Source organism: Pleurodeles waltl, chromosome 6 (assembly GCF_031143425.1).
Source record: "Pleurodeles waltl isolate 20211129_DDA chromosome 6, aPleWal1.hap1.20221129, whole genome shotgun sequence".
Classification (NCBI taxonomy): Eukaryota; Metazoa; Chordata; class Amphibia; order Caudata; family Salamandridae; genus Pleurodeles; species Pleurodeles waltl.
In genome coordinates this window covers 699801481-699813489 of record NC_090445.1, presented here as the reverse complement: position 1 = coordinate 699813489, position 12009 = coordinate 699801481, and the positions used below count along the sequence as shown (strand labels likewise).

General features: G+C 45.1%; 1 protein-coding gene across 1 annotated transcript in view; it reads left to right on the top strand.

Annotated features, from left to right (window-relative positions):
* Positions 1-11677, top strand: part of LOC138301688 (lectin-like) — a 191884-nt gene extending 180207 nt beyond the window's left edge. Inside the window, exon 5 of the mRNA XM_069242203.1 lies at positions 11598-11677. Coding sequence (XP_069098304.1) covers positions 11598-11677 — 80 coding nt within the window. The remainder of the gene's footprint in view (positions 1-11597) is intronic.
* The last annotated feature ends 332 nt before the right edge of the window (positions 11678-12009 follow it).

Sequence of the window (12009 nt, the reverse complement as noted above, 5' to 3'; positions counted from 1 at the left end):
TTATTTCTTCTAATTGTATGATCACCAGACTTTTAAAACTAGAACAGGCAGTATGTGTTAGCATATGAATATAGCAATGAGTACTGAGAGCACAGACACTATTGTGTTAAACAGCTCTAGGAGCATTACTATTGTTTTTTGCTAATGAAATACTAAAAAAAGTAAATGAAAAGGTTGGACACTGCTTTAAAATGTATAATTTCAGCACAGACATATGAGGTTGTCAGGGTTGTAGGGGAACCTGGTTTATGAAATCTGTTGAGCTTGGAATAGTATAATACCTGCACTGATTTTCTGTGTGCTCACATTTTGCCATTTTCACCAGCGATCTAACACTCTGTAAACATAGCATGAAACAAAAACATAATTGCAATGAGATAACTTGAAAAGCAAATCACAAATGTTTAGCAGGCTCAGTTTTCACCCTTTTATGCAGCAATGGTTCCAAAAGGCAGCATCTCTGCTTGTACCCGGTCCATATGTGACTTGGCGATCAACACCAGTTTTTGTCTTTTCATTCTGGGACCTTGAGCCCTCATTTTACAATATGATCAGCAAGACTGAAAGTACCAGAATGCCAAGAAAAATCCTAGTCTAGAGCAGCTAGTCATGCACACGCCTGGGAAAATTGGTAGGGCTGCAGTAGAGAGATACTCATCCTCTTACTTTGCTGAGTATGAAATCAGGCCTGATAGATGTGTGAGACACATCATTTTTGTGCTCTTCAGACCTTACAAAACCAACTCGTGAAAAATGTCAGGACACAAGGACAAATTAAAAAGGGGACTATTGCAGCAACTATGTGACATCTGGGCACCCTACATGATATCTCCATTTGCTGTAGTGTACAGTGAGGTCTGCTGAAACCAAGTTTTCTGCTCCTTCCTAGTGCACAACCATTTAATTTTAGTTAGGTGTTTTACATGGCTCCAACAGTCACTTCAGAGCGCTAGAAGATACAGTGAGCTAATAGTAATACCAAATCAAAGAGGTGTCTATGCAGTCATGGTGAACAGAGGAAGCCTTGTGAATCATGTAGTATGTGCTGAGAGGCAATGCTGTCTCACTGATGATTCATAATGCAGACCAGGTGGCTGTTCACAGTCCATCAAATCATGACCCACAATTAAGAATCCATTCATTTAACATGCTTTCACCATGCACAATGAATTCAGAATTGTCTGCTGTTACCACATATTCATTTGTCCACGCATCCATTCGGGCACTTGAAACAATACTTCAGATGATGTACTAATAATACAAATAGCAGCGGGTTAAACAAAACATGCACCTAACCCCTATCACCTGTTTTATATTAAAAAAAGTCACAAGTTGGATTTTTGCTTATGTATGCACACATCACAGCACCTGCCGCCAAAGTACAATCCTTGAAAAGGGAACTATAAAGTATATAATTTTCGATGGTGCTCCACTTTCAATAAATTTAAGAAAGTCCAATCAATCAATGTCATTTCATTTTTGTCTTCTCTTTATTCTTCTTTTTTTTTCAAAATTAAAGCACATTTATAACAATATCAGCCAACGCATTTCGTCCTCAAAACAGGCGTTCTTCAGGGCTGTAATACAAGAAATGTAGTACCCTTACCTTATGCACCCACATAGAAATCATACATTCAAACACAAACATAAAACAATTAATATTAACTTATCACATTTAACCAGTAACTTAACATACAGACAAGGGATACCCACAATATATACAATCAATTTTGGAAATAAAAAATAAGCGACATACCTCAATAAAAATTCCACATACCTCTACCATATAAACATATATACACTCACCTTTTTGGTGACTATGCACAAATGAAATGGCACAGGCCGACTACGGAAAGGATAATATTGCATTGAACATAAATATGGCTAAAGCCATTAAAAACAATACTATTATTTGTGGTAACAGTTAGTTGGGAGTATTGCTGAGTTAAAAAATATATATATAGGTGTGTTTTTTATAAGCCTTACTGGTTACTTCTTTGTTTACCTTCTTGTTACGTCTATAATGTTTTATTGTTGTAATAGTGTGTATAGTGTGTATATATGTTTTATGGTAGAAGTATGTGGAATTTTTATTAAAGTATGTCTCTTATTTTTGATTTCCAATATTGATTGTAGATATTTGGAAACAGACAAAAAAATCATATATAGCCCTTAAACTTGAAAAAGGTGGTTTAGTCACCAGACTGAAACACAATATTGTAGAGGCGTCCTTTAAAGAATTGAGAAATACTCTCCTGTTTGGGCTTTAAGCAGTAAGACTAAGCTCTGGTCAATGAGCCCAGACTATAGTCCATGCACTGGATGAGGATGGAAGCAGATTATTTGGAACATGGGAGCAAGTCACTTTCTCAGTGTATCTTTTCTCCTAAGTTGTGTAAATAGATCAAGATTGCAGTCCCATTTGGTGTGAATCTGGGGGCAAAATATTCCCAGAACACAGATATTGCATCAGATGGTTATTTATATAGATTTAAATAGATAGAAAAAGGGGGGAGTAAATAGCTCTAACAAAAATGAAACATGTCAGGAGTTACATGTATTCATGTCTGGTTGTCTTGAAAGGTATTTTACCAATCCAAAGTGCAATACAGTGCCTGGTGTGATAAAAGGCATTTGGCATTTTTCAAATTGGCATGGGTGGCTCTAGCTAACCCTTTGCTTAAAACTTTGCTGAAAAATGGCACAAGACTTTGGCACCTTTTACCTTGTTGTGGATGGCACTATGCTAACCCTATACTTAAAAATTATGTTAAGAAACAGACATTCAAGATGAGCAGATTCAGAATGTTTGTGGTTTTGAAGGGTGTCCCATTTAAATTTAAAGGAGCTGCTTTCCACCTAAACTTGGGAACTACCTAGAGTTCCCTGTTTCTTTTATTGCGCAGATCCAAGTAATATGGTCCAATACTGGTGGGGGGGGGAGTTTGGTGACATTATAAACCTCAATGTTTAATGCCATCAGAACCCTGCAATAGTAAAAAAAGACTATGGGGGACATTATAACCCCGGCAGTCGGCGTTACTTACCGCCACATCATAACATTGGCGGGTTGGCTTCAGCCAATGTACCACTCTGACCGCCATGGCGGTAGCAGCTGCCGGGCTGGAGATAACCATCGAACTATGACCCTGCGGATTATGACCCCGCTTACCACCATGGTTTTCGTGGCGTTCGTAATGCCACAAAAACCATGGCGGTAGGCCCTATCAGTGACAGGGAATTCATTCCCTGTCATTGATAGAAGGCCCCCACCCCCAAACCTCTCCAAACACACCCTACTCCCAGTACCTCTCCAAACACCCCAGAACCCCTCTACATCCACGCCCCCATTCAAATACACACACACGCAGACACACACTCATTCACACATACATACATGCATGCATTCATCCAATCACACACACATCCAATCACACTTCAAAACATACTTGAAGACACGCATTCCGAATTACATACATTCACGCACTCACACTTCCATACATTCACATATGCAGTCAACATTAAACACACCCGCATTCACGCACACAATCAACACTTAACATACACTCGCATTCATGCACACACTTACACACACATGCACAACCCCCCCCGCACACAACACCCCACAACCCCTCCCATGTCAGAGCCCCTAGATCCAGGGGGTATTCCAGCAGGAGACGGGATGAGGCGGTGCTACCGCCAGCAGAACACCGCCAGGCCGTATTATTTGTCATAATATGGCTGGTGGTGGTCTACTGGCGTGGGGCTGCTGGTGGCAGCAGCGCCACCTTACCGCCATCTGCCAATATGACCACAGCCGGATTTCCATCCTTCTTGTGGCAGAAATCCAGCTGTGGTCATCATATGGCGGATGGCTGGTAGCCGCAGCAACGGTCTTTTGATGGCCGTCGCCGCAGTGCTAGGTGGTTTTTACAGCCATGGTCATAATGAGGGCTTATATTACTTATGTTATCCCTTATGTAGTTTGAAGAGTTGGTTTGAAAAACCTTTGTGATTCAAAGTGCATCTAACAACAGCCACTGATTAGAAAGGAAATGTTATGGTTTAGAGTTAATGAATGAAGAGCTAAAAAGGCAATTGGAAGGATCAGTGGAGTTTTGCAATTTAGAGGCTTCAGCATTTACAACGTAATTATACATTTACCATGCTTGCCACTTAATTTGCTGCATCATTTCACAATTTGCATATTTCACAAAAATAGTTTCTAGCCTAAAGATCTTAAATAATACTACCAGAAACCAGCATAATTCACCTTTTTTGCTACATAATTTAAATAACCTTGCCACATCATTCTAGTGGTCCTGACAATGATTTGTTTGGGGGCCACCATTATGATGAGCAGGTTGATATACATGAATAGACAACTAGTGATAGAAGGACAGACATACAGTTAGATATAGATACAGATGCCAACACAGAAAAGATATAGGGCCTGATTTAGATATTGGTGGATGATTTACTCTGTCACAACGATGACGTATATTCTGTTCACCAAAATCTAAATCACACAGGATATAATGGGATTTAGATTTCAGCAAACTGGATATCCATCACTGTTGTGATGAGTAACTTGTCTATCAATATCTAAATCAGGCACTAAGAGAATGATAGAGATACAGACACATATCAACAAACAAAAAAAGGTAGATATATTATAGATAGGCAGATAACTCGATGAAAATAGAAACAGTTGTCTCTTCTTGTTTCTTCCTCAATCCCTCCATTTTTAGCTCTCCTGACCTTCTTTCTCTATACCGTTGACTCTCCCTCTCTCACTTTCTGTCCTGCAGGTTCCATATTCTGTCTCTCTGCCGGTCACCTCTAGCTCCTCCTGTCTTCCCCTGCTTCTCCTACCATTTCTCTTCTTAGCCATTGTATCTGTTGCTGTCTTTATTGTCTGACTTTCTTTCTCTTGTCATCTCTCTCTAAACTTTTCTCTCTGTATTTCTATGTCTCTCACTGTCTTTCTAACCATTAGGTCTCTTGTATTTCTCTTTCTCTGTATCGTATTCTGACTCCACCTTAATCTGTCTTTCCCGATCAGCATCTCTGTCCACATGGCTTTTTCTGCCTCCTCGTTTCACTCTCTTGATCTCTTTCTAACACTTTGCTGTCTGTTTTTTTGACTCTACTGTTCCATGTCTCTTCTGCTGTATCTCTCGGTCTGATCATCTTTTTGCCTTTCCTTTTTTTCTTTCTCTACCATCTTTTCCTACCTCTTCATCTTTCTGTCTCTCTCTCTCTCTCTAGTTATATATTTTTCTTTCACTCTCCTAGTCTCTACTTTTCATCCCTCCCTGTCTTTATCTGACTTTGCCTCTCCCTATTGTTCTTTTTTCTCTTGTTTTTTACCCCTACCATTAACCCTTCACTCTCTATTGCTTCCGCTCTATCTCTTCCATTGTTTCCTGTCTTTCTCTATCTCCTTCTCCTAGGCCATTTTTTATGTCATGGGTGGTGCCTTTTACAGTCTGGCAAGTAGCTGGACAACATGGACGCATATCTATTTGATCTCTAAGAAGCCCTAGTAGATGTGCTCTCTTGCAGGCCTACAGCAATTATGATATGCACAACAGAATTACAATATTTTTGATGTACAACAGTGGCAAGGTTTTGTTTTTTAAAAATTGTATTTGAAATTGGTGCATTATTATACATTAAAAAAGAACGTAAGAATGAAAAGAACAATAGTTACATAATTTCTGATTAGGCGTGCAATCTAGGTATTCATGTGTGTTGTGCTGAACAGGTTCAACATCGTCACTGAGGACAGAAAATAATAGCAGTCAGTCTATTTTAAATGCTAGCAGAAAAAAACCTAATGTAGCCAATAATGTATTTTCTTTCCTTTCTTTAAACAGGTATATATTGAGACCCCTTGAGACTACTACAAAATATAGGTCATTAGTATATGTCCCGGACAGAGGCAACACAGTCTTTCAAATCAAATCAAATCAAATCATTAACATTTATAAAGCGCGCTACTCACCCGTGCGGGTCTCAAGGCGCTAGGGGGAAGGGGTTACTGCTGCTCGAAGAGCCAGGTCTTGAGTAGTCTCCGGAATGCGGAGTGGTCCTGGGTGGTCCTGAGGATGGTGGGGAGGGTGTTCCAAGTCTTGGCCGCCAGGTAGGAGAAGGACCTCCCACCCGCCGTGGAGCGGCGGATGCGAGGGACGGCAGCGAGAGCGAGGCTGGTGGAGCGGAGAAGACGGGTGGGAGCGTAGAAGCTGAGGCGACGGTTGAGGTATTCTGGTCCCTTGTTGTGGAGGGCTTTGTGTGCGTGGGTGAGGAGACGGAAGGTGATCCTTTTGCTGACGGGAAGCCAGTGCAGGTGTCTCAGGTGTGCGGAGATGTGGCTGTTGCGGGGTATGTTGAGGATGAGGCGGGCGGAGGCGTTTTGAATTCGTTGCAGACGTTTCTGGAGTTTAGCGGTGGTTCCTGCGTATAGGGTGTTGCCGTAGTCCAGGCGGCTCGTGACGAGGGCATGGGTCACGGTCTTTCTGGTGTCGGCGGGGATCCAATGGAAGATCTTTCGGAGCATGCGGAGGGTGAGGAAGCAGGAGGATGAGACGGCGTTGACTTGTTTGGTCATGGTGAGAAGTGGGTCCAAGATGAAGCCGAGGTTGCGAGCGTGGTCTGAGGGGGTTGGTGCGGTGCCAAGGGCCGTGGGCCACCAGGTGTCGTCCCAGGCGGTCGGGGTGTTACCAAGGATGAGGACTTCCGTTTTGTCTGAGTTCAGTTTCAGACGGCTGAGTTTCATCCAATCTGCGACGTCTTTCATTCCATCTTGCAGGTTGGTCTTGGCGCTGGTGGGGTCCTTGGTGAGGGAAAGTATCAGTTGAGTGTCGTCGGCGTAGGAGGTGATGATGATGCTGTGTTTGCATACGATGTCGGTGAGGGGGTTCATGTAGACATTGAAGAGTGTCAGGCTGCGAGGAGCCTTGTGGGACGCCGCAAATGATCTCGGTGGGGTCTGAGCGAAAAGGTGGGAGGTAGACTCTTTGGGAGTGGTTGGAGAGGAAGGAGGCGATCCAGTTCAGGGCCTGGCCTTGGATCCCGGTGGAGCGGAGGCGGGTTATTAGGGTGCGGTGACAGACGGTGTCGAAGGCAGCCGAGAGGTCGAGGAGGATGAGGGCGACTGTTTCTCCGTTGTCCATCAGGGTTCTGATGTCGTCAGTGACCGAGATGAGGGCGGTTTCTGTGCTGTGGTTGGCTCGGAATTCGGACTGAGAGGGGTCGAGAAGGTTGTTGTCTTCAAGGAAGTTGGTAAGCTGCTTGTTGACGGTCTTCTCCATGACTTTGGCCGGGAAGGGGAGGAGCGAGATGGGGCGGAAGTTCTTCAGGTCGCTTGGGTCAGCCGTAGGTTTCTTCAGTAGGGCGTTGACTTCAGTGTGTTTCCAGCTCTCGGGGAAGGTAGCAGACGAAAACGAGGTGTTGATGATGGTCTGGAGGTGCGAGGCGATGATGTCGTTGGCTTTATTGAAGATGAAGTGTGGGCAGGGGTCCGAGGGGGCACCGGAGTGGATGGAGTTCATGGTGGCTTTGGTCTCTTCTGTGTTGATGTGGGTCCAGGCGTTGAGGGTGATGGCTGGGGTTGTGGGTTCTGTGGTGGTCGGCTGGGTCTGGTGTCCGAAGCTGTCATGTAGGTCGGTAATCTTACGATGGAAGAAGGTGGCGAGGGAGTTGCAAAGGTCTTGTGAGGGCGTGATGGCGTTGGCGTTGGCGTTGTGGTTGGAGAGCTCTTTTACGATGTTGAAGAGTTCTCTGCTGTTGTGGCTGTTTTTGTCCAGTCTGTCTGTGAAGAAATTCCTTTTGGCGGCGCGGATCAGGTGATGGTGTTCGCGGGTAGCGTTCTTGAGGGCAGTCATGTTGTCTGTGGTGTGGTCCTTACGCCAGGCTTTCTCGAGGGTGCGACAAGTTTTCTTTGATTCCTTAAGGGTGTCAGAGAACCAGAAAGGTTTTTTGGTGTTGGACTGTCTTGGAAGGCGTCTGAGGGGAGCGAGGTTGTCTGCGCAGTTGGTGATCCAGTTCGTGAGGCTGAGGGCTGCGTCGTTGGGGTCGGCGGAGAAGGTGGGTTGGTTGTCGATGAGAGTGGAGAGAAGCTGTTTTTCGGGGATTTTGTTCCACTGTCGACGTGGGATGGGTTGTGTGCGGAGGTGGCGAGTTTCGCGTCGGAAGGTGAAGTGGACACATCTGTGGTCGGTCCAGTGTAGAGCGGAGGCGTGGCTGAAGGATACGTGTTTGCTGGCGGAGAAGATGGGGTCTAGCGTGTGTCCGGCGATGTGGGTGGGGGTGTTCACCAGTTGCTTGAGGCCGAGGTTGGCGAGGTTGTCGAGCAGGGCGGTGGTGTTGGGGTCGTTGTTCTGTTCCAGATGGAAGTTGAGGTCGCCGAGGAGGATGTAGTCCGGCGAGGCGAGGGCGTGCGGGGAGATGAAGTCGGTGATGGAGTCGCTGAAGAGAGCGCGCGTTCCGGGGGGACGGTAGATGAGGGATCCTCTGAGGGTGGTCCTGGGGTCTGTGCGGATCTGGAAGTGCAGGTGTTCGGCGGAGAGGGGGGGGTCTTCGGTGGAGGTGGTGACGTTGATAGTGTCTTTGAAGACGATGGCGATTCCTCCTCCTACTTGGTTGGTGCGGACTTTTCTGGAAATCTTGTAGCCTTCGGGGATGGCTATGGCGATGTCGGGGGCAGAGGAGGCATTCATCCAGGTCTCAGTGATGAAGGCGACATCTGGTGCGGTGGAGTCCAGGAGGTCCCAGAGTTCAACGGCGTGCTTGTGGACTGATCGTGCGTTGATCAGGATGCATTTGAGGTGGTTGATGGCGCATGGGCTGGCGGTCGTGGTGGTTTTGTGATGGAAGGTAAGTTTGCAGGTGTGACATACGAAGGGTCCGTGGGTACGTTTCGGGTTGGCTTGGAAGCAGGTGCTGGAACGCCCTGGGTTGAGGGCGTGGAGGGTGATGGGGTCGTAGCGGTGCAGCTGGGTTTGGGAGTGCTGAGGGCTAGGGGTCGTGGCACTGGGCGCGGGCCAGGCGCTGACGGCCGCAGACAGGCTTGCCATTGGCGCGCCAGTGGCGCGGCCGCACAGCGGCCGCTATAAGAGGGAGGAGGGGGGGAGGGGTCAGCTGGGGGCGGGGGACGGGAGTGGGGCGACGAATGGGAGCTGGGGGGGCGGGGCGTGCAGGAGGTGGCAGTGGGAAATTGGAGGGAGGGGGGACAGGTAGAGGGGAGAAAAGATGGGGGAGGGGGGTTAAGGGTGGCGGGGAGTTAGGAAGAAAGTTAGAAGGAAAGTTAGGAAGATAGGGGAGGGGGGTTACAGAGGTGGAGGTGAGTGAGGGAGAGAGATAGAAGGGTAGAAAGATAGGAAGATAGGGGGGTTACAGAGGAGGTGGTGAGGGAGGGAGAAAGATAGAAAGATAGGAAGATAGGGGTGTTACAGAGGGGGTGGAGAGTGAGGGAGGTCAGAGAGACGAGTCATGAGAAGGAGGGCAGACACGGGAATATCCAAGAAGAAGGTAAAAGAAGAAGAGGAGCAGAAGAGAGAAGAGCAGGAGAGAGAAGATCACAGAAGAAGGTAAAGAAGAAGAGGAGCGGAAGATCAGAAGAGAGAAGATCACAGAAGAAGGTAAAGAAGAAGAGGAGCGACGAGCAGCAGAGAGAAGAGCCAAGAAGACGGTAAAGAAGAAGAGGAGCAGAAGAGCAGAAGAGAGAAGATCACAGAAGAAGGAAAAGAAGAAGAGGAGCGACGAGCAGCAGAGAGAAGAGCCAAGAAGATGGTGAAAAAGAAGAGGAGCAGAGGAGAGAAGAGCCTAGAAGAAGGACACAGAAGAAGAAAGCACACGCAGGTCGCGGTGCAGAGGAGAGAGAAAGAAGCACACAGAAGAAGAACACAGATGAAGACAGAAGAAACAACAGGCAGGATGGGGAGCAGGGAAGAAAGAAGAGTACAGATGAAGAATACAGATGAAGAGCACAGAGGAAGATCAGAGATGAAGAAAAGAAGCAGGAGAGGAGGTGAGTAGCGCGGGGCAGGGCGGGGGGCTGGGCGGTGGGGGGGGTACTTACTGTGATTTCGCTGGGCTTGCTAGGAGGTCTCAGGAGCCTGGGCTGGTGGAGCTACAGTGGCAGGGGGAGCAAACTACCCTTGGGTCAAGGGTCGCTAACTCTTTCATCCTTCTGAGGATGATAATTTGAGTATGGTTAAACCTTCAATTTGAAACTGCAAAATAGGTAAATACCTACAAATATGCTAACAGAATAAAACAACTACAGACATCCAGGCACACACAGACCAAAATGCCTACAAAAACACATGCACAAGGACCAGGCACACATTTATCCATGGCCACAGACCAATAGTCTCTCAATAACACAGGCCACCTGCCACTCAGTCACTGATACACATGAACCAAGAGTAATATTGTATGATATACTGGTGGCTTATTTAGCACTTCAGGAGGGCTGTATAATGTGCCAGACCTCACATGTGAGAGGACTGGGGGAATGAGAGAGAGAGGGGGAGTGAGGAATCAGTCTTATAAACAGCACATCTGTACTCAAATTGGAGTAGTAGGTATTAAGAGTTTGCTTGTCATGGAAAGCAAAACAGCAAAATAGGCTACACTATAAGAAAAATGAGAGTAAAGTAGGCAGAAGGTATAAATAAAGGGAGAGGAAACAAACAGTGTGAGGTATAAGGTCCCTAACAAATGCTTAGGAATGGTAAACATTTAAAGAGATGCAGAGATAGCTATGCATGATGACCACTAACTAGAACACAAATAAGTGCAAACACAATTTGCATTTACAGGTTTATTTAACACCAATGAATATAGTCAGAGAACAGGCTATTTATTTTTAGTTTTAGTTTTGAGAAAAATCCTCAAATCAAAGTTTAATTTTGTGAATCAGGCCCTTAGACTTCAGGTCTAAACTTAGACTTCAGGTCTAAGTTTAGGCTTCAGTATTACGTTTGCCTTTGGGAATTGTCCATTAGAATTCAGGTCTCAGTTCACATTTGTGAATTGGGCACTTGGGGCATTATTTATGAAACGTTAGTGCCTCCTTTACGTCATTTTTTGACGCAAAAGCATCATAAACTTATATTACTATATTTTGTAAGTTTGCGCCGCTTTTGCGTCAAATAATTACGTAAAGGCGGCTCTTTCATTTCATAAGTCAGGCCCTTGATGTCTAGCTCTATCTTTATAATGGAATCATAATGGTTTCATGTTTATCTGCACAATTTTGTAGACTCAGGGGTTAATATGAAACTATATATTTGAATTGTCCCACAAACTGTAAAAAAAATATTCAGCCCTCAAACTGATAACTGCCCTGACATTGCCAGAGGTAATATATCACCGGAAATAAATGGTAAAGTTTTATGGTAGTAAGATTATTTTATATCTGCAATCTCTAGGTGGTAACTATCGATCCAACTGACATGTCCAGTGTTTTTTTTAAAGTTCTTTGGAGATATATAGTTCGTGTTCATGTTAACCGTCAACACCAATGCTGAAATCACAAAAAGTCTGTAAAACAATGGCCAATAAAACATACTGTACTTTTTTAACAGCTCCTGGTCTTTGGAATGATGAACACTGTGATCAAAAGTTTCCATTTATCTGCAAATATACCACACCTTGGCGTTATTGATGGAAATCTGTCCTGGAGAATCATTACCACAACGTCCAGAAGGAGCTGTACAGGCTTTACAATAAGTGATCTATTGTAATGTAATGTAGCAAATTATCCACTGATGAGAAGAGACAAGTACATCTGTGACTTTAGTGTGCCACCTTAAAGCACTGAAGACTTGTGTTCTATATCCCTATAATATCAACCTTTCTCTGCATGGACTGTTATACTTAATGTTCAGCTACTTGAATCTGATGTGAACAATGAAGCTCCTTTATAGCTAAACATAAATTGATTGTCTACTGCCTTCATTACAAATATGATGACGTTACATTCGAAATCACAAGTCA